Genomic DNA, 23,557 nt, shown 5'->3' with positions numbered 1-23,557 from the left:
AAAATGCTTAATCATTTAGAACAGTGGTTCTCAGATTATTTTTTCTGCAGACCACTTGAAAATTGCTGAGATTCACAGCGGACCACTTAATGATCTTTCCAAATGTTGTTTGTACCGTTAGCTAACTATTGTAAAGCGCTTTGGATAAAAGCACTATATATAAAAAAAAATCTAGGTAATAATTAACATTTTTTTATTCTTCAAATAAAAGTGCCCAACTCATATATATTTTAATATCAGTAGTCTTACCTTTCTAATGCGATGGATATGCCCTCTCTCCCCTGCCGCAGCAGCACATGAACTGGGTCTGGGAAGGAGGGGGGGTCTCTCCCTCTCTCCTGCACTGCAGCAGTCCCCGAGCTAGGGCTGGGGGGGAGGGGGTCTCTCCCCCCACAGCTTTAACATCTGCTGCGTAAAGGCTGGTACCCGTTTCTTACCCCTGCCTCTTTCTCTGGCTGCCGCAGCCCTGCATGTCCCAAATTCCCCTCAACCCCTCTTCTCACCCCACCTACCCCGTATTCCGCACAAGGCACCACCTCACCTTACATGTGCATCTTCTTCAGGGTCCAGGCACCTAATTAGTGGAGCCATGCCTGTGCCTCCACTGATCAGATGGGTGGCCCTTCATTCTCTCATGTGTGTCAGCCCAGGTGCACACCTTACAGGGAACTATCCTCAGACCACAGTTTGAGAACCTCTGATTTAGGAGTAAAGGATACACTCTGCCTGTACCAGAAAGTCCCTAAAAGTATGTGTGGTAGTGAGGGGGGGCTGTGTGTGCCTGAACTGTGGCTCCGCCTTCCCCCTCCTGCCCCTTCCCCTGAGACTCTGACCCTGCACCACCCCTTCTCCCCGAGGCTCTGCCCCCCACTGCTCCTTCTCCCCAAGCCTCTACCCTCGCACTATCCCTTCCCTTGGGGCCCTGATCCCCTGCCACCTCTTCCCCCCAAGATCCTGCCCTCTGCTTGCTTCTCTCCACCCCTCCCCCGATGCTCAGCCTTACGCCTGGTAAAAAGTGGGGAGAGGCATGACTTCTGGCCCCACCTGTCCCAGTGCCCTTGGCCTGTATGTCACTTTCATCAGCTGATTTAAGGAAGAGCACTGGGCAGAAAGCTTGAAACTGCCACCTATTCCGTCTCTGAGTGTAAATTAAGGTAGCCTAATGGAAGCCAGCTAGTTAGAGGGTTTGGAGAGTGGGATGGTTTTGAAGAAGCAGCTTCTCCTTTTTCAGAGCATAGAGATGGGAAGTGGATCTTACACTTGCATATATTAGAACAAGAACATATTTTTAATTTTTTAAATAGTCTATTTTCTCCTTTTTAAAAATCGGTCTTTGCTCTTTTCCCACCAATTGATAGATGAATACAGTACTATGAAGCACTCAGTAACAATTTTCTGTATCTTTAATGTTCTTGTTGATTAAAGCTAGAATGGCAGTCATCCCCTCTTTTAGCTCCATGTTATACTTCCTTTGTTTGGGCCTTCACTGCACAGTTACAGTATTTATTTCTAAGTCAGTTCAGGAATTCCATAATTTAAATGAGTGGATCTATTAGTAATGCAATATTTGTTTAGAGTTTGTTTGTATACAACCATATAGAGTAGAACCTCAGAGTTACGAACACCAGAGTTACAAACTGACTAGTCAACCACACCTCATATGGAACCGGAAGTATGCATTCAGGCAGCAGCAGAGACGATGGCAAAAAAGAAAAAAAACAAAAAAAAAATACAGTACAGCTTTAAACATAAACTACTATAAAATAAAGGGAGAGCAGCATTTTTCTTCTGTATAATAAAGTTTCAAAGCTGTATTAAGTCAATGTTCATTTGTAAACTTTTGAAAGAACTATAACAAGAAGCAACGGGCTTAAACTGCAGCAAGGGAGATTTAGGTTGGACATTAGGAAAAAGTTCCTAACTGTCAGGGTAGTTAAACACTGGAATAGATTGCCTAGGGAAGTTGTGGAATCTCCATCTCTGGAGATATTTAAGAGTAGGTTAGATAAATGTCTATTAGGGATGGTCTAGACAGTATTTGGTCCTGCCATGAGGGCAGGGGACTGGACTTGATGACCTCTCGAGGTCCCTTCCAGTCCTAGAGTCTATGAGTCTATAAGATTTTGTTCAGAGTTACGAACAACTTCCATTCCTGAGGTGTTCGTAACTCTGAGATTCTACTGTACTTCAAATTCTTTTGGCTAATCACTTATGAATTTACTTAAGTCATATGGTTGGTTTATTAATATAAGAGAGACGTTTTCCCCTCTTTCAAAATATATGTACAAAACTGAAAATCTGAGCTTGAAAAAATTCTGAGTTTGATTGTTATCCAAACACTTATGATTGTTATACTCCCTTCAGATGATTGTTACGAGACAAAAAAATACTTCTCTATTCACTAATTTAGCCATTTTGCAAGTTTCAGTATCAGAGGTGATGCACAACTGGACTACTCAAGGTATTTTGTTTCCCTCGGTTCCCCAACATGCAGATGGAATGCAGCTGTTCATGAGCTATAATTACTTCTCAATGCAACTACTGCTCCATTGACTGGTGTAGAGATGGGATTAGAATTGTGATCTTGCTTTCTCTTGTGTCATCTGCGGAATAGAAGTAGAATAGTCTTTGAGCTTCATTGAATGCAGTGATTGCAATTTGGACTGATCCTTCTAGAGAGTGCACAGCAGACCTGCCAATGTGGGGTGGGGGGCAAAGAGGGCAATTTCTCAGGGGCCTGGGCGATTTAAAAGGCCCCAGGGGCTCCTGGCTGCTGCCCCCAGCAGCACAGTGGAGCTAAGGCAGGCTTCCTGCCCGCCCTCACTCAGCACTGCTCCCAGAAGCAGCTGGAACAGCTGTACGGCCCCAGGGCGGGAGAGGGGACTCTGCAGCTCCTGTTGGCCGGGAACTGAGGTCAATGGGAGCTGCGGGAGCAGTGCCTAGAGGCAGCGGTGCACGGTCACCCTCTGAACCCCCCATCTAGGAACCAGTTCCAGAGGGATGTGCCGGCTCTAGGCTGCTAGATCTACTCAGTGGAGAGGGTAATTGGGAGACATTAGTGTGTGTGTGTGTGTGGCAGGAGGAGAGAGGAAATGAGGAGGAGTGTGAGTAGGGAAGTATGGGGGTTGGAAGGAGAGAAAAATTATGGGAGAGGTGTGCATAGTGGAATGTGGGGAGTAGGACCTGGGGGAAACTGACTAGTACCCTCTGATCATTTTATGCTGCTTCCGATTTGGGTAAATTAGCCAGAATGTACTGCTGAATCTAGCCCAAAAAGTTAAAATTACATATAATATGTAAAACATAAAGATTGATACTACATAGCTTGAAATCATTAGAATTATCATGGAGTAACATTATTTTGGGTTTCTTGTTTATTGTTCACGTATGAAATTTTTAATATTTTTATTTTAAAAAGGAGTTTTCTGTATAAAAACTATGAATAACTGGAGAATGATTGAAGTACATATTGGTGATATAATCTTAAAAGAAATCCAAATGTATTAAGATATGGAAATGCACAGTTAATGCACCTTTAACTCTAAAGGTGAGGTTACAAATTCAATAATGATTCCAGCCTGTGGTGACACCATTGAGGAGGAAAATCTAATGTACCTTTAAAAATCAATTTAATTGAATTAGGGACCACAAATACTATTATACTCTAATCATCATTGTATGGGTACTTCATAATGTTACTATAAGGTGGATTTAATCTTGTTTGGGTACATCATCTATGCATTTCCATACCTTAACGTGATTGGACTTCTTTTAAAGAATCCTTTGGAAGTTCTGTGTTTATGATATTTGTTTTGGGGATAATTCATGTAATATATTTATACATTTAACAAATTACTGATATGTAATCTCAATTTTAACTGTTATAAAAACATTTTTGCCTTGGAATTCACATCTGTGTATGTGTGCGCACACGCGCACGGGCGCGCTCACACACCCCCCACTCCCACAAGGAGTAGGTAATATGTAATGTATTTCATCAGTAGGTATAAGATGGTGTATAGATTAAAAAGCATATTTAGATTTGTTGTTTTCACATCACATATATCATGACCTTGCTTTTTCTGCTGTGGACAAGTTAGCATACTAGCTGTAAATCTTTGCAATGGAAAAAGTACTCTAGTTCTCCACTTCTGTGAAATGAATTGGTAGCTTCAATCCAGTTCTCAGTGGACAGCTATCCACAGCATAGATACTACTATCACAATTGGCCGTAATTGTCCCAAGAGAGATTCCAGAGATGCAATCATCAGATGATATAGACAAAAACTATCACATCATCTAGAGGAATAATCCTTCCAGTTCAGGTTTGAAGCTTATTGATGAGGCAGTGTGGGGAAACCTTCACTGATGCTGCCAGAGCTGTACCTGTTTTGTGGATAAATAAAGCATTTTATTCTCCATTGCTGTCAGTCTAGAACCTCTCATAATAAAATACATAAATTAAGGTCCTAGTTCAGAGTGGGCAAACTACGGCCCGCTGGACCCTCCTGCCCTGAGCTCCTGGCCTGGGAGGCAAGCCCCCGGCCCCTCCCCTGCTGTTCACTCTCTCCTGTAGTCTCAGCGCGCCGTGGGTGCAATGCTCTGGGCAGAGCTGCTGCAGAGCCTGACCTGACCCAGTGCACTGTGGCATGGCTGGCTCCAGCCGGGTGGAGCAGCTGTAGCGCCACCAGCCACAGGTGCTCCAGGCAGCGCGGTAAGGGGCAGGTAGCAGGGGGGGTTGGATAGAGGGCAGGGGAGTTTGGGGTGTGGATAGGGGTTGGGACGGTCAGAGGGCAGGGAACAGGGGTGTTAAATGGGGTCAGGGGTTTCAGGGGAGCAATCAGGAAGGAGAGGGGGGTTGGATGGGGTAGCGGGGGGCAGTCAGAGGCAGGAGTTCCGGGGACAGTTGGGACAGGGAGCAGGAGGGGGGTTGGATAGAGGGCAAGGGAGTTCGGAGTGGTGATCAAGAGGCAGGGGTATGGATAGGAGTCAGGGTAGTCAGAGGGGAATGGGGGAGTTGAATGGGTGCAGGAATCTCAGGGGGCAGTCAGGAAGGGGGGGTTGGATGGGGTGGTGGGGAGCAGTTGGGGTGCGGGTTCCAGGGGCAGTCAAGGGACAAGGATCAGGTGGACGGGGCAGGGGTCCCGGGGGGAGAGGAGGCATCAGGGAACGGGGGGGTTGTATGGGGCAGGAGTCCTGGGGGGGTCTTTTGGGGTGGGGGGGAGGGATGGGGGTAGGGGCCAGGCCATGCCTGGCTGTTTGAGGAGGCACAGCCTCCCCTAACCATCCCTCCATACAATTTTCAAAACCCGGTGCGGCCCTCGGGCCAAAAAGTTTCCCCGTCCCTGTCCTCGTTTGTATGGTTTGATTTGTATTTTTAAAAGTTCTTTAGCAGTTGAAATAGAAAGAGTACCTTTTATCCTTTAAAAATATTGTAAAACATCTACCCAGCCAGCCCATTTTCATAGAGAAATTTGGTAAACCTCAGAAGTTAAGATGAGGTTTTCCTTCTAATTTGATACTGATTTTTATTTGTTTGAGCTAACTACTTTAATCACTGGTGTTTTACTCTGCCTCTACTGAGAAATGCAACCTGTGCAAATACATGTGAATAATGGCAGTACTGTATTTCAAGTATGCTTATGATATATTTTAAATACTAAATGGATGTAACCTTAAGGGGGAAAAATCCAATATTTAAACAGAAAATTACTGTTTAGAAGATAGACATGTAAATTATTTTCTCCTAATGTAGATTATATGTGAGTGATTGGCTTGTGATAGGGATGGAGATTTTTGGTAGTTTCATGCAGGTTTTGTTTTTGTTGTGTTGTTCCTAAATAAAGTCAGAGGCACTCAGGGTAGCAGATGGGATGCCTGTTTAAACATCCATTTGCATTCTTCTTGAACCTCTACGGTGTGTGTAAGAGCTCTGAAAACTCGTATATAAATCTATTTTTGAAACCCATACAACAGCAAGCACATGACTGCCCATGGGTTGGATTTATAGACACAATAACTTTCTTCAGCTCTCAGTTCCTTTTTGCCTGTAGCATTTGACTGACTCTTTTTAATGAATTCTTCCAGCTTCACCATAGGTTAAGTGTTCTTAGTTGATATTTCGTCAATCTTATTAACAAGTTAAAAAAGGTTTCATTTGAGATTTATCCTCAAATGTTTAGATGTGTCTTGTTGCTGTTGGCTCTATGAATCACTTGACTTAAAAGGAGCTATTGTTTTTAAAAGAGTAACAAAAATGATTTGATGTATAAAAATGCTTGTAAATCCTTGTATTAAAGTATCAGAACACTACAAAATTGATTGGGTACCTTATTTGGTGTGGTATTTTGCAAACATTTCTCTTTTTGGTGTTCTGTCTGTATCTGTTGATTGAATTGATGGTCTTGATAATTAACTTTATTTTCCTCTCCATCCCTACAAATAGAAGACAATATAGAAAACCTCTGTCGTGCCTGCACCAGCCTCCATCAAGCCTTGGAAGAAGGAAATATGTTTGGAAAGAGATTTAAAAGAAGAAGTGCACTTCTGAAGCTATTATATAAACTAGTTGACATTGGTTCAGACCCACTTGGCCTGAAACTGGCAAGAATGATTCTGGCTGTAAGTCTTTTCTTATTTAGTGATATGAAAGAGTGCAATGATTCACGTATACTTTATTTGCCATTGAAAACTTTTTATCTAATTTAGTGTTCCATACTTTAAAGATATATCTACTTTTGTGTGATTTGAAGCTTGTGCAGACATATCTGAGCTAGATGGAATCTAGCTAGGTTGAGCATCACAGCAGTAAAGTTACAGCAGCATGAGCTTCAATATGGGCTAGCCAGCAGAGTAATTATCCAGGGTTTTATGTGGGATTGTACAGCCCATGCTGCCTGAATGTCACTGCTCCAGTGCCTGAGCTAGCTTAGATATGTCTGCATGAGCTGCACTTGCACCCTGTGATTGCAGGATAGAGACAGCTGTAGTGTTTTGATCTGCTAAGAATCAGAAGACTAAACAGTGGAAATTAAGTTCAATTTTATAGTACTTTGTACTTAAATGAAGCAACCTTATCGGAGGATATCAAGGCACCTTTATTAATGGTGGGTAAGTATAACCCCCATACGAGGAAAATGAGATTAAGTTACTTCCAGGCCAGATCAGAAAGTCAGTGACTGAGCTAGGAATAATACCCATCTATTCTGACTCATTATTTTATTTTATTATTTATTATTTAATTGAATTACCATAGCACCTAGAGGCCACAACTGAGATGCGGACCCCATTGTGCTAAGACCAGTATATGTATTTAACAAGAGATGGTCTCTGCCCTGGAAAGCTTGCAATCTAAACAGATGAGACAAATAAGAGAGGGAGAATGGAAATATTATCATCCCCATTATACTGGTAGGGAATGGAGAGACAAAGATTGTGACTTGTCCAGGGTCACACAGGAAATCTGACAGAACTAGGCACTGATTCTTGGAATCTCAGGTTAGTGTCTTAAAGCACAAGATCATCCTTCAACTCAATGTTCTGTGCTCTAATCACTCTGCCTTTCCAGTCTTTTTTTCATTTTGTTTTTGTTTACCTAGGACTCCAAACTTAATGAAAATTAGTAATTTCTACAACTTTACACCAAAGCTGAGATTTTAGTCTAAACATAATAGAAAACTAAATGTTGAATTATTAGCACAACTCAAACTAGAGAACACGGTCATTGTTATGCTAAGACAATGATACTTGTGCTCCCATGTAGTTTCAAAAGTGACTTTGAAATTCTCTACTTCCTTGTCAGTGGAAATGTCATGAGTCCTCTGATGATCCAAGCATGAAACAGCATGTCACTGCTTATAGGAGTATTACATTCCTGTTGTATAATCGCTGCAAGGGCAGGGAAGTTTGAGCAGAATTGTGTTGTGGTGGGTTGGAAGGCAACACTGAGGTGTTAAGTTGTACCATTAAAATTCCTAGGAAGCTTTTGAGAAAATGGTAAAATGAAGTAAAAGCAATAAACAGCTTTGCTTTTGCAATAAACAGCTAACTAGAGAGAAGGGGTAAATGCTTAGTAACAATTTATTTTTAGTAAATACACAAAAATAAAGTTAAATTACCTTGCATCATAACTTTCCCAGTAAAAAAAATATTGATTTGTTGGTCACACCTTATAATTAATATAATTCAAAACCTTACATAACAAAAATAGTTTGCATAATGTGTTACTGAAATTAAGGAGAGTTTAGGCAGTTTCCCATCCCATCCTTTAATTCAGCGTTGTTGTAACTGGGAAGTTCAATTGTAACACGCTATGTTTTCTTTATCTGCTAAATTTAGTTGCTTTAACGATTTGTGTTTATAGCAATAGAATTGTTTACATAAAATGTTGATAACTAAACCAAAACAATAGTTTTAGCTTTGTCAACATCAGTGTTGTACATTAAAATCTCAGTCATAACTGTCAACTACAAAATCAGCTGTCAAAATATTTCCTTGTAACTCACTTAATCTGACCATGGTGGCTTTTCACAAAGTATGGGATTTGGGCCAATATTTCACAGAAAATATAAAACTCGGTTCTAAGTCTGTGCTTTTAAATCCATCATCTTAGCTTTTTAGCATGGTGTTTGTGGGGCGGAGGGATGGTCTGCCTTTTAGAAAGATGCTGGTTAGCACTTCTTGGTATAATTTTTAGTGATTATATTTAGGGCTGACGATTAATCACAGTTAATTCACGCGATTAACTCATTAATCGTGATTAACAAATTAATCACACTGTTACACAATATAATACCAATTGAAATTAAATATTTTTGCCTGACTTTCTACATTTTCAAATACTATATATTGATTTATATTACAATACAGAATACAAAGTTACAGTGCTCATTTTATTATATATACGATTACAAATATTTGCCCTGTAAAAATGATAAAAGAAGTAGTAATCTCATACAGATACTGAAGTGCAATCTCTTTATTATGAAAGTGTAACTCACAAATGTAGATTTTTTTTTGTTACATAACTGCATTCAAAAGCAAAACAATATAAAACTCTACAGCCTACAAGTCTACTCAGCCCTACTTTTTGTTCAGCCAATCACTAAGACAAACAAGTTCGTTTACATTTACTGGAGGTACTGCTGCCTGCTTCTTATTTACAGTGCCACCTGTAAGTGAGAATAGGTGTTTTAATGGCACTTTTGTAGTCTGCATTGCTAGGTGTTTCCATGCCAGATATGCTAAACATTCGTATGCCCCTTCATGCTTCGGCCACCATTCCAGAGGATATGCTTCCATGCTGATGATGCTCACTAAAAAAATAATGAGCTAATTACATTTGTGACTGAACTCCTTGGGGGAGAATTATGTCTCCTGTTCTGTTTTACCTACATTCTGCCATATATTTCATGTTATAGCAGTCTTGGATGATTATCCAGCACTTGTTCATTTTAAGAACACTTTCACAGCAGATTTGACAAAGCGCAAAGAAAGTACCAATGTGAAATTTCTAAAAATAGCTACAGCACTTGACCCAAAGTTTAAGAATCTGAAGTACCGTCCAAAATATGACAGGGATGAGGTGTTTATTATGCTTCCAGAAGTCTTGAAAGAGCAACACTCAGATGAGGAAACTACGGAACTCGAACCACCAAAAATGAAAATCAACCTTCTGTTGGTGGCATCCGACTCAGATGATGAAAATGAATTTGCATTGGTCCGATCTGCTTTGGATTGTTAAAAAGCAGAATTCATCATCAGCATGGACGCATGTCCCCTGGAATGGTGGTTGAAACATGAAGGGACATATGAATCTTTAGCACATCTGTCACGTAAATCTCTTGCAATACTGGCTACAACAGTACCATGCAAACACCTGTGCTCACTTTCAGGTGACGTTGTAAAAAAGAAGCAAGTAGCATTATCGCCTGCAAATTGTAACCAATCTTGTTTGTCTGAGTGATTTGGCTGAAGTAGGACTGAGTGGACTTGTAGGCTTTAAAGTTTTACATTGTTTTATTTTTGAATGCAGGTTTTTTTTGTACATAATTCTACATTTGTAAGTTCAACTTTCATGATAAAGAGATTGCACTACAGTACTTGTATTAGGTGAATTGAAAGATACTATTTTGTTTTTTATAGTGCAAATATTTGTAATAAAAATAAATATAAAGTGAGCAAGGTACACTTTGTATTCTGTGTTGTAATTTAAATCAATAAATTTGAAAATGTAGAAAAATCCAAAAATATTTAAATAAATGATATTCTATTATTGTTTAACAGTATGATTAATCATGATTAATTTTTAATTGCTTGACAGCCCTAATTATGTCAGTTCTATTTTAATTTACTTATCTTTCATTAACTCTAGAGATAACATTAAGTGTCCACAATAACTGACTGTAGTGTAGTGCAGGTGTTTTATGTACACAGAGAAAAATACTCTTGGGGACTGTGATGTTTAGGGGTTCACCAAGGCCAGTCATGGGTTCAGTCAGTGTCAGCCTTGTGGGTGTCTTGTGGCTGTGCAGTTTTGGTTCAGAGCTCTGACCCAAACAGCCTGCTGGCAGCCCACAAACCTCACCCTGGCTTTGCCCAACATGGTTACTCCTTGCAGGCTGACCTTACTATCCTTCCCAGGAGTCCATGGTGAGATCTAGGGGTCCTTTCACTTTCCTTCAATATAGAAGATCAAATGTGGCAAACCCCAAGGATTCCTGGGGAAACTCCCTATAAACAAAGAACAGGTTATCATTTCATCCCAATCACTGACTCTCTTGTTCATTGTGGGCATTCCTAACATTGATTTCAGTGTCCCACAAAACCTCTCCACCAAGCCATTTGTTTCTGGGTGATATAGGGCAGCCCTTAACTGTTTCACTCCACACAACTTCCATAATAATTCACTGGATAGCTGGGATGTGAAATTTGACCCATGATCTGATAAAATCTCCTTAGGGGAACCCACTGTGTTAAAAATAGTGAAGAGGGCTTTTGCCATAAAATCAATCTCTTAGTTAGAACAACTGCTAAAGAGTAGCTAGTGCAAAATCCACTACCATCAAGACACATTTTTTCCCCTTTGGGTAGGACGTGGCATAGGGCCCGCAATGTCCATTGCTACCCTATAAAGTGCCTCCTGAATCATAAGCAAGTGGTTGTAGAGGAACTTCTTGGGGACTTGTAGGTTCTTTCAACATCATTCACAAGATCTGCTATAGTCTCCCACATCATTCTGTATCCAAACCTTCTTTTGCCCCCCAAGAGACCAGCAAAAGTACAATCATGCACTAGCAACATTAACACCCCATGATTCTGGGCAGGCACAACCAGTTGCTTGTAAGGTTTCCCAGGCCTTTTATCTTTCCCCATGGGACTTCCCTGTACAATCTCCCTTGCTCTTAAAAAAAAAAAAAAAAAAATCTTTCCCCATTTCCCCTCACTGGGTCCCCTCATATATGTATCCACAGATGCTTTCTAGTAGAGGGTCTACTTTCTGCTTGCTCACAAAACCCTGGTGGTTGACAACCTGAACAGCCTCTGCAGTTACACTGGATAACTCCCCTCACCCTCTTTAGCTCTGTATGCTTGCTGCTGTCCTCTGCTTTGCACATTGCTTTCTCCTACTGAGCTGAGGTTGGGGCCCTCCCCTCCCTGCACTGCTGCTGCTTTTTCTGCATAATCCTCTCCTGAGATCACAGAACAATATTTCCTTTTGCTGCGAGTTACTATATTAATTGCTTTAGACATAGACAAAATGTCATTTCTCCAATGCTGTTGGAGTATTATCCAGCACACCAACTCTCAAAGTTCTCTCCAGATCTTCCCACTCCACGTGTACTTTAGCCAAAGGTGCAATGAATTTGCATTGCCCCAATGCTTGGAGTTCTGCATTCTCCGTGGGGAACATGTCTGCCTGTTTGTGCTTTCTCTGACCAAAGAAATCTCTACACCATTGTCTATCCACCAAGTGCATTCTTTGCCATTTCCCTTGGCAGCTTCAGCAAATTCTATGTCCACCTCCAATGGGTCAGGCCCCCTCAAAATTAATCAGGAGACTTGCAGGTACCTCTTGGGATCCTATGTTAAGAACAACTGTATTAACGTGGGCTGGACAGGTGTGGGCTTAGCTTCTTTCAGCATAGGACAGTTGTTCTTCAGTTGTTCAGTGGAACTCTTAGAGTGTTTTCCTGTACAAGGGGTCTGCAAGTGGGATTTCTTCGGGGGATCTATTCTGGACCCTCGCAGAAAAAGTATTAGGTTCACTTTCTGTACAGAGAAGTATAACATTTCAGCCTGTCAGCTTACTGCAAGCAAACACTTTACTGAAATTACCCAGTGCTGATAATTTATAATGAAAGCAAAACAAGTTTATTAACAAAAAAGCATAAATTAAGTGATATCATGTAAGAGAAATTAAGATGGAGATGGTTACTGTCACGATGAGAAGGGAGGCAAAACCATGCTCTGTGGTGTCCCTAGCCTCTGTTTGCCAGAAATTGGGAATAGGTGATGGGAGTGAGAGGAGGGGTTGGATGAAGCAGCTGGGGGCAGTCACGGGTGGCGGTTCCGGGGGAGGTCAGGGGACAGGGAGAAGGGGTGATTGTATGGGGCAGGGGTTCCTTGGAGCAGGGGCAGCTCCAGGCCCCAGCACGCCAAGTGCGTGCTTGTGGCTTGCCTGCGGAAGGTCCGCTGGTCCTGCGGCTTCAGCGGACCTCCCGCAGGCGTGCCTGTGGAGGGTCCACTGGTCCTGCGGCTTCGAAGGAGGCAGCCTGCCTGCCGTGCTTGGGGCAGCAAAATCCCTAGAGCTGCCCCTGCCGGGGAGGCAGTCAGGAAGGAGACAAGGAGTTGGATGGGGTGATGGGGGGCAGTTAGGGGCAGGGGCAAGTTGAGGGGGTCTTGGGGTGGTCAGGGAGAAGGAGTGGTTGGATGGGGCAGGGGTCATGGGGGGCAGTCAGGAAGGAGAAGGGGGTTGGATGGGGTGGTGGAGGCAATTAGGGGTGGGGGGTTCAGAGACAGTTGGGGAACGGGGGGGGTTGGATGGAGCAGGAGTTCCGGGGTGCCCGTCAGGATTGAGAAGCGGGGGAGGAGAGGATTGGATGAGGGAAGGGCCGGGCTACGCCTGCCTGTTTTGGGAGGCACAGCTTCCCCTAACTGGTCCTCCATACAATTTCTGAAACCCGATGCAGCCCTCAGGCCAAAAAGTTTGCCTGCCCCTGCTTTAAAGCATAATATTAATGAGTATCCATAATTTCACATACACCATTGTTACGTATATATTTTACAATGATATTTACCATTTCATTTGTTTTCAAAGGATACCTTGCAAAGCATTTGTACAGACCTCATTACAGTTGTGTGTAGGGTGTGAATACAGGGATGCCTAGGGTCACAGAGACACTTGACCATGAAATCTTTTTCAGTTTTTGAAAACAAGAGGGAAGTCAATTCCATTGTATTGTTACAACTTTCAGTTTCCGTTTTACAGTTTCCTACATTCTTTCCTTTGATCATCTTCTCCTTTTTAAAGTTTCTCTCCTCTTGAACTTAACTGTTTAATATAGTCCCTGAAGTTTGAGGGCATCTTTCATGGTGAAATACATTGTTTCATATCATATTTTATTTTCTAGCATAGAGTTTAATATACAGCTCTCATATTCTTGTGTGGCGACTGTATTGCATAATCGGTGGATCCTGCTTAAATGAAGAGAGAGAGAGATTATTTTTCTATGCTATAAGAATGATTAAAACAAAAAGGCCTGAAAACTGGTCAGATAAAAATATTTCAAAAACTGATCTCAAGTAGCATGTGTTGTGTTTTTAAAGAGTAGTGTAGTTTAAATTTTCTTAAATTGTTTTAAATATTGAAGTGTTAGAACTTTTGAACTCTGAATCTCATTCTGTCCTATGGAAGTCAGTGGTAAAACCACCATTCACTTTGGTCCCAGATCAGGCCCAGTCTGATTAGTTGTCAATGCCTTCTATAGGAACTTTAGAAAGTCCACATGCTGACAAGATTACTATGATGTACTGAACTTCTAAAATATTATGTTTTCTTTTACCCCAAAATATACATGTGATTTTTGTTTCTCTCCTTTCTCTTCTCTTTCTCTCTCTCTGCAGCTGAAAGTAAGTGGAAAGAATCTGCTCAATGTCTGCAAGCTTGTGTTTAAAATTAGTAGAAATGAGAAAAATGATTCGCTCATTCAAAATAATAGTCTATTGGGTATGTGTTCATTTTTATATATACTAAAATAAATGTTGAAATACAGTAGTAAAAATGCTTCTCCTTCAAATGTTTTGGAAAAATTATGACAGCTGACATTTGTTGTAACTGTATTCTAAAAATGTGAGCATTATGGACATGATGGACAAGCGTGGGAGTGATGTACAATCCTGTTTTTTAATTTGTGTCGTTTTCAGTAAAACTTTTACGTATCTTATTAACTTAGGCAGGAGGTGGGCAAACTGCGGGCCACATCTGGCCCACGGGAGTGTCCTGCCCAGCCCCATAGCTCTTGGCCTGGGAGGCTAGTCCCCGACCCCTCCCCTGCTGTTCCCCCTCTCCCGCAGCCTCAGCTCGCTCACTCCGCCGTCAGCGCAATGCTCTGGGTGGCGGGACTGTGAGCTCCTGGGGCAGCGCAGCTGCAGAGCCCGGCCTGACCCTGTCTTTGTGCTGCGTGGTGGCATGGCCTGACTCCAGGAAGCACAGTAAGGGGGCAGGGAGCAGAGGGTGAGGTTGGATAGAGGGCAGGGGTGGTGGTCACAGGGCAGGGGTGTGGATAAGGGTTGGGGTGGTCAGGGGGAGAACAGGGGATTGGGGGGGGCAGTCAGGAAGGATGGGGGGTTGGATGGGGCGGCAGGGGGCAGTCAGTGGCAGGAGTTCCGGGGGCAGTCAGGAGACAGGGAGAAGTGGGGTTTGGCTAGAGCAGGGATCCTGAGAGGGTCATCAGGAATGAGAGAAGGGGTTGGACGGGGCAGTGGGGGTCCGGAGTTGATCAGGGGACAGGGAGTGGGAGTGCATGGGGGTTGGATGGGCAGGAGTCCCCGAGGGGACAGATAGGAGGTGGGGGCCGAGCCACGTCCCCCTCCCCTAACCAGCCCTTCATATAATTTATGAAACTCAATGCGGCCCTCAGGCCAAAAAGTTTGCCCACCCCTGACTTAGGCCCTTCAAACATTTCACACACATGCTTACCTTAACAAATGAGTATTCCCATTGAAGTAAATGGGACTGTTCACCTCTTTAAAGTTAAGCATGTTTGTTTGCAGGATTGGCCAGATCATTCCTTCCAATTGTAGGACCTATGGGAGGAGGGTCCAGGGAAGGAAAACTCCACAGGGAACTTAGTAGAGTGTCCCAGTTCAGAGCAGTTGCACCTATATTCCCCCTCTGTAGTTCAGCAAGGGCACTTGCTCTAGGCTTCTGTCTCCTCAGCCATGTCTCCTCCCTTTCTAACTGGGTTATTTCCAGGCTGAACAGTTCCCTGACTGTATTGTGGTGTCCCCAGCAAAGACTGTCTTGCCTAAGCAGCCTGCTTCACTTCTCTTCTTGCCAGCAGTTTTATAAGTTATCACACAGTTCTTTCTAAGCAAGCACTTTTATTACAGGCATTACAGAGAAAACATATTAAAACAATTACCATACCAGAGACCACCCCCTCACTCCAAAAAGGGCTCTGTTTGGTGATTAGTCCTTAAAAGCCCACACAAGATGTTTTTTTCCTGTGGGTTCATCACAGCCTCCCAAGAACCCAATTCTGATGGAGCATGGGTGGACCAAAGACCTTCCAATGCTTTCCTGAGGATTGGGCCCCGCCAGACCAGAGGTTCTGCCAGATTGCAGGATTAGAAAGAAGGCCCTGAGTCATTTTTAAGTGAGGCTATTTAACCAAAAATCCTTTCCTTGTCTGTTGTTCCCTGGAAAATGCAATTTGAATCAGTATATGTGGTAATGGTAGTTGTGAGTGAATTTGCCTTCCCCCTCTTCCCCTTCTCCCACTTCACTCTTCTTAGTTCCTGGAGGGCTGTGATTCCCCATCCTCGTGGAAGTACATACAGTCCTTCAATAGTACATAAACATTTGCATTTTTTATACAATGAACTCTTAAAATACTTAAAACAATTCCGTAAGGATAGACAGATAAAGCGTATCTGTGTAAGCATCATTGTTTAGTTTTTGGTCTCATCTTCCTGTGGCTTTCTTCATTACTCAGTTAAAGTATGTGGGTTTTTTTGTTTGTTCTTTTTTGTTTTGTTTTTTTGCTGGAAAGGTTTATAGCTTGGGATTAATTTGTGGATGGAGGAATGGCTGATGTAAGACATAAGAATGCTTTGGAAAGTTTTTTTCCTATTGTTTCAGTGATTATTTGTTTGTTTGTTAAATATTTTACTGGCATGCAGAATATGGACAGGAATTAGTAAAACAAACAGCTGACTTTTTTTCACCAAAATGCTGAAAATGACTGGAAACAGAAATTAATGTTAGTTTCTTTTTAACTGATCCAGTTATCTAGAAATTAAAGGTTCAAAAACTGACCTCACATTTATTTAATAATCTAGTAAGAAATATCCTCAAAATTCTGATTACTTAGTTTTGACTGGGAGATATGGAGGAAATAATGCAAGATGAAAATGATATTTTGTGCACATTTACTCCTCCTATTGTCTCTGCACTAGCAGTTAGCTAGCAAATTTAAGCTCAGGCCTATGCTGATATTACTGATAATGCTAGTGTATAGGGAGCATTGCAATAAAAAGTCATTGATTTTAGGTGCCTCAGTTTTTGGGTGGCCATCTTAGAGGCTTGATTTTTCAGAAAGTTCTGAGCATGTACTCTCTGAAAATCAGGCCCTTTTAAAGGGGTCTCAAGTTGAGCATTCAAGAATTGAGGCAAATAAAATCAATAATCATTTTTGCAAATCTTGGCCAAGGATTTTAATGGTAACCGCGGTGCCTACAAAGCTTGTATACATGTCTTATACTTCAATAATTATCCCTGGTTTCTATCCCAATACTTTGTTTGTCCCATTCATTGATGAGAAAATTATGACAAACACTGTAACCAAGGGCGGCTCCAGGCACCAACACAGCAAGCACATGTCTGGGGCGGCAAGCCGCGGAGGGCAGCAGTCAGGCAACCTTCAGCGGCATGCCTACGGGAGGTCTGCCAGTCCTACGGCTTCGGTGACAATTTGGCGGTGGGTCTGCCAAAGGTGCGGGACTGGCAGATCACCCGCAGAAACACCGCCGAATCCATGTGACCAGTGGACCTGCTGCGGGCGTGCCACTGAAGGCCGCCTGACTGCCGTGCTTGGGACGGCAAAAAACATAGAGCCACCCCTGACTGTAACTCCAGTTTTCTTTTGCAGTTAATCTTTTTAAAACTGAAGTAGTTCAAATATAAATGTCATTCTTTCTAAACACTAATATTCTTTTTTAGATTCTTTGTTGGAGATCCTGAGATTTGAAGATCTACAAACAAACAATGAGGCTTTTCTGTATTGCCTGGGAGCAATAAAATTCATTTCTGGAAATGCAGTGCTCCTTAATGAACTGGTTAACAAAGGAACTGTTGAAATATTGTTTCAGTTAATGAAACAGATTAATAATATTAAAGAAAATGACACACGTTTCTCCAACTTGGGCCACCTATTAGTCCAGGTCAGCATTTATTTTTATTTAAAAAATATAAATACAAACTCCAATGACCAAATTAAAATTAAATTAAAGCAGCTAAGTTGTTCCTGTTTATATAAAAGAAAAATTGGCCCTAAGTATGTGTAGACGTCATTGAAAAATAGCATTCTCATGAAGTTGTTCATGACCAAAATTTAGGTTTGTGGTGTACCTTTGTTCTGTGTAATTTGAAAAAAAAAAAGATTTTAAAAAATGTTTTTATAATTGCTTCTTGAGTGCTCACGGTGTGCTGGATATAATACCAAAACTAGAGGAAGACAATGATCCCTGCCCCATGTTGCTTACAACCAGAATAGACAGTCAATATAAATCAGCCCCATAATGGCCCAGAAGAATAGAAGAAGCTATTACCACAAAACAGTGCATTTAAAAAAAAAGGGAGGAGGAGAATGTACTACCACATCTTTGCTTGCCAAGTTAATGTTTGTATACTCTAAAGAAGCAATGTGTTTTAAGGAGACAAAAGATACTTATAATATCCAATTAATCAACTTACAAATGGTGTGTTGGAAAGGCAGGAATCTATCATGTTCCAAAGGCTAGTGATGACCATCAAAACAGGTTCTTTGCTGTAGAGCAGTGGTTCCCAAACTTTTAACAACCTGTGAACCCCTTTCACTAAATGTCAATTCTCACGAACCCCTTCCTAAAAATGAATATTTCCAGGGATTTTCTCATTTACCTGATTATAAATTATTAAAGCAGCGATCTTGGAAATATAAAATTTGTTTTTGACATGCTTATTACACGCTATTTATCATTACAGTATTTTTTATATTATGAAAACAGCAACACTCTTCCAAGATCTCACTTTCATAGCTTGTATCACTTTGAATAAGCCTGTTTATAAGACAAGGCTCCTATGTTTCATCAAGGAGTATCAGATGTGAAACAGCATGAAGGTATTTAAGAAGCCAAATCAAAGAGTTCCTCCTACCCAAGCATTCAGGTTTGAGCAGTCCAGGCAAACAATGCACGTTACAACAAAGCTTAAACTTGTTCTTCATCATAATTTTAAAAACTATACTAGCTGCCTATTTAATTTTTAAAAGAACAAAAAAAATCCACCTCCCATTCTATTTTGTGTAAGGAGTCTTGAAGTTTAAATCTCCTCAGTGTGATAGATATGCTTGCTTAGATCTGCTTAGCTCTTGGAAGTCCATGGGCGCCAGGCTGCTGGCCCCGTGCTGTCAGGGATCCCTAAGGACAGCTCTGTCCGCCATTAGGCAGTTTTTTCCCGAGAACCCCCTGTAACATTTTGTGAACCCCTTGGGGTTCATGAACCCCAGTTTGGGAACCACTACTGTAGAGGGATAGAAGTGCTCCAACCTCAGTCTAGTAGATGTAGCAGATGAAATATGTGTTTATAGCTTGATCAGTTTTTTGCATAATTACTTCCCTCCCTTTCACCATGCATACATTGTTGTTGAGGAGTTGTCCATATTTTGGCTGCTTGTATTTCTTTCTAGGAAATAACATTTCGTTTAGAAAAAGGTAAATTGTATTAGCTCTGGAAACACATACATTGAGCTAAACTTCGTCACCTTGTCAGTGTCCCTATTAATAAGTGAAATGATACACTTATGAAAAATGTATTATATTAAGTGGTAGACTGTTTTCTACATATATAACAAACAGTTGCTTTCACATTTGCTGGAAGTGTGCGACAAGACTGATGACATAGTCAAAAATATGTATGATATGATCAGTAATATGTAACAATGAAAGCTATTTATTTCAGTGGGACAATACACATGGATGAATCGTATAGATTTGTGGAACAATGCACATAGTTTGTATCTGAACAGTGAATAGCTTGGCAATTTCAATTGAAAAAAATCAGTGTGGCTACTAAATTTAACCCTGAATTAAATAGTTTAGACCAGCGGTTCTCAAACTTTAACAACCCAGGGACCCACATTTTGATTTAAAATTTTTTGCAGAACCCCAAGTTGGCTTCTAATGTTCTCTGAGGGTGCTCAACCCCAGGCCCTGCCTCCACTACTGCCCCTCCTCTTCCCCATCTCTTTCCGTCCCCTCTCCTGAGTGTGTCCCATCCCCACTCCTCCCCTTCTCTCTCAGCACCTCCTGCACGCTGCTGAACAGCTGTTCCGCAGTGTGCAGGAGGCACTGGGAGGAGAGTGGGGAGAGTTGATCAGCCGGGCCAGCGGCCCCAGACATGACTTGCAGACCCCCCTGGAGTACCACTGGTTTAGACTAATGGCTTGTCTACACAGAGACACTCAAGAAAATTAATCTGAATTAACTAAAGTTGTGAATTTAAAGTGAATTAGTTAAACTGCATGAAACCCCTCTGTGGACAGCCCAGGTCTGTGCTACGGCCTCAATAGTGGTGTAGCTACAACAATATATCTGTACCACTGTGAGCCATATTGTAGAGGCAAACTGCAGTGATGAAAGGTTTTGTTCGTTGCTGTAGGAACTCCAACTCTCTAAGGCCATGTCTACATCTAAAATTTTGCAGCGCTGGTTGTTACAGCTGTATTAGTACAGCTGTATAGGGCCAGCGCTGCAGAGTGGCCACACTTACAGCAACCAGCGCTGCAAGTGGTGTTAGATGTGGCCACACTGCAGCGCTGTTGGGCGGCTTCAAGGGAGGTTCAGGGAACGCGAGAGCAAACCGCGGCGAAGCTGGTCTCCTTTCCCGGTTTGCTCTCTCGTTCCCCGAACAAGCAGGTCTCCTTCCCTGCGGTTTGCTGGGTGGTTCGGGGAACGCGAGAGCAAACCCAGGAAAGGAGACCAGCTTCGCCGCGGTTTGCTCTCGCGTTCCCCGAACAAGCAGGTCTCCTTCCCTGCGGTTTGCTGGGTGGTTCGGGGAACGCGAGAGCAAACCCGGGAAAGGAGACCAGCTTCGCCGCGGTTTGCTCTCGCGTTCCCGGAACAAGCAGGTCTCCTTCCCTGCGGTTTGCTGGGTGGTTCGGGGAACGCGAGAGCAAACCCGGGAAAGGAGACCAGCTTCGCTGCGGTTTGCTCTCGCGTTCCCCGAACAAGCAGGTCTCCTTCCCTGCGGTTTGCTGGGTGGTTCGGGGAACGCGAGAGCAAACCCGGGAAAGGAGACCAGCTTCGCCGCGGTTTGCTCTCGCGTTCCCCGAACAAGCAGGTCTCCTTCCCTGCGGTTTGCTGGGTGGTTCCGGGAAACGCGAGAGCAAACCGCGGCGAAGCTGGTCTCCTTTCCCGGTTTGCTCTCGCGTTCCCGGAACCACCCAGCAAACCTCAGGGAAGGAGACCTGCTTGCTCGGGGTTCGGGGAACGCGAGAGCAAACCGCGGCGAAGCTGGTCTCCTTTCCCGGTTTGCTCTCGCGTTCCCGGAACCACCCAGCAAACCTCAGGGAAGGAGACCTGCTTGCTCGGGGTTCGGGGAACGCGAGAGCAAACCGGGGAAGGAGACCAGCTTGATTACCAGAGGCTTCCTCAGGTATGCTGGGATACCTGCTTATTCCACGGAGGTCAAGAAAAGCGCTGGTAAGTGTCTATATTTGATTACCAGCGCTGGATCACCAGCGCTGGATCCTCTACACCCGAGACAAAACGGGAGTACGGCCAGCGCTGCAAACAGGGAGTTGCAGCGCTGGTGGTGCCCTGCAGATGTGTACACCTCCTAAGTTGCAGCGCTGTAACTCCCTCACCAGCGCTGCAACTTTCTGATGTAGACAAGCCCTAAGCTAGGTCAGTGAAAACCACCTTCTGTTGACCTAGCTACATCTACACCAGAGGTTAGATCTAGGGATGTAAAAGTTTAACTGGTTAACCAATAAGCTTGATGGTCATCAGTTTCCGTTAACAATTAAACTCTGCTGCTGTCCCGTGTTCCCGGGGTCCTGGCTGCCGCCATCTCGGCGCGGCTGCCCCATGTCCAGGGCTCTTCTGCCGACTCTACTGGATGTTGTATTATATAGATCTATATATAGTCAAGTCAGATATATTATGTACTGGTGAAGTTTATGGGATCCTGTCTTACAGATAAACTAACAAGTACAAATGACCAGAGTCTTCATCTTGTAATGGCAGGAAATTGATCTTATGATCTCTGGTTAATCTTCTTTTGGAAGGTGAAAATGCTCCAAACGTCCTATCAATATGTCCTGGTTTTTCTGCCCCAAATACAGCAAGCAGATAATACTATGGATGTGAGTAAGAATCACTGCAATTAAACATCTAACCCTGTGCTCCTAGCCCCTTCCTGCCCAGCTGTGACCCCAGCCTCCACCCCCTTACCCTTGTCTGTGTCCCCCACTTTTAGAGACATGGCTCTGCTCCCAGTCCCAGCTCTGCGGTGTGGAGGCTGGACAATAGGAGGGGGCTGGCTTTCAGCACCCTCACTATTAAAAATGTTCCAGTACCAGTGGTTCACAATGAATCTACCGCACATATATATTATCTTTGTCAAGTGCCTTTATTAACAACAAATCTAGCCAGTGTTATGTGTAAAACTCAAACCTACTTTTTTGTTTAACTTTTTACATAATATTTTTAAATGTATTTGCCAATTAGTAACTATACTATCCAAAGAGGCAGTTTGGTAGGAGGCTGGGAGTCGGAATGATTTCTATTCCCAGTTTAGATTGTGTGATCTTGGATAACCATTTATGAGTATGAAAGGAGGGCCTACATTTGGAGAGAAATTGCAAAAGATAAGGAAGTAAAGAATGATGTACCAGTTCCCAGAACCATCCAGTGACTTCAACTGGCATTGTTTTTTGGGAGGAGGGAGGTAGAGCAAGCCTCTGAATATTTTGGAACAATAAAGCTACTTTATTTTTTTCCCCTTAGAAATGTAATTTTTTGTGCTATTAGCATTCCCTGCATGATTTTCCTACTTCACTGTTCTTGATGCATTAAAATATCTGATGTCTGATTCTGAGTTGGAATGAATTACTCAGTCATCATAGAGAAATATTGTCTGTAATCTTTCCGTGTTTTCAGGCATGGACAATACAGAATTTTTTTCCTATGACACACACCCAGAGAATAATAAATGACATTAAGTGCTTGCACCAATGGATGTAGCGATAAACCAGATATTCAATGATAGATACAAATGTTGTAGATGCAGTGAGAAGTCCTTTCAGAAGTACAGAATCTGGTGAAGTCCACAGTGAACAGAAGGGAAATGCATCAAATTACCCACAATGATCAGTGTGGCTAGTGACTGCACTTTGTCAGCTGGTAACTTAAATATGTGGATTTAGGAAGCCAGATTCTTTCGCATTGACTGTGTTATGGTATGTCACCAAATGGTGCTATTATATACGCAGTCTTCATACATAGGATTTTTTTCTTTTTAGTATGCAAAAAAGTTTTTTAGTCTTTGAAGAAATTAGCTTTGTTATGCAATGGTCCTTTGACAGAAGCTCAAAATATAATTTTTAAAAAATGCCTGTAACTATAATATTTACTTGTACTTTAGGAATTTTATATAGTGGTTATAGCAGTGGTCTGTGACTTAAGACAAACTTCTGACCCAGCTAACCTGTTCTTACTCTACCTATTGTTCCGTTTATCCATGTATAAAATAGGTATGCTACTACTTACCTCATCTAGGTATTGTGAAGTTTTAGTAATTAAACTATGTAAATACTCCCAAGATTCTTGAATGAAAAGCACTTACAGAAGTGCTTGTTTTTCCCCTTTTATAAATTCATAGTATATGTTTCAGTGTGAGTTCACCAGCACTGAAAATCTGCAGTTGATCAGCTTTGTCTCACTTGCCAGGTTGAGGAAAGTGGCAAGCAAGCACTACATTCTAATGATTTGTGAAGCCAAATTGTATGTACCCCTGCATAAATCATGATATCTTTGTGAAATATTTATAGCATTTCTTCCATTGCTTGTGTTA

The 23,557-nt window shown here is 42.4% G+C and overlaps 1 protein-coding gene across 6 annotated transcripts in view; it reads left to right on the top strand.

The window, feature by feature from the left end:
- The window catches only part of ARMC2 (armadillo repeat containing 2), a 171,552-nt gene that overhangs the window by 56,038 nt on the left and 91,957 nt on the right, over positions 1-23,557 (top strand). For all 6 annotated transcript variants that reach the window (XM_050951359.1, XM_050951358.1, XM_050951356.1 and 3 more), the window contains 3 exons: positions 6,446-6,621; positions 14,125-14,227; positions 17,444-17,664. In XM_050951359.1, the coding sequence (XP_050807316.1) occupies positions 6,446-6,621; positions 14,125-14,227; positions 17,444-17,664 (500 nt within the window). The remainder of the gene's footprint in view (positions 1-6,445; positions 6,622-14,124; positions 14,228-17,443; positions 17,665-23,557) is intronic.

This window comes from Gopherus flavomarginatus, chromosome 4, assembly GCF_025201925.1.
Source record: "Gopherus flavomarginatus isolate rGopFla2 chromosome 4, rGopFla2.mat.asm, whole genome shotgun sequence".
In the NCBI taxonomy this organism is placed as follows: domain Eukaryota; kingdom Metazoa; phylum Chordata; order Testudines; family Testudinidae; genus Gopherus; species Gopherus flavomarginatus.
Note: the sequence above shows the minus strand (reverse complement) of the source record. Positions and strands in the feature narration are given on the sequence as shown.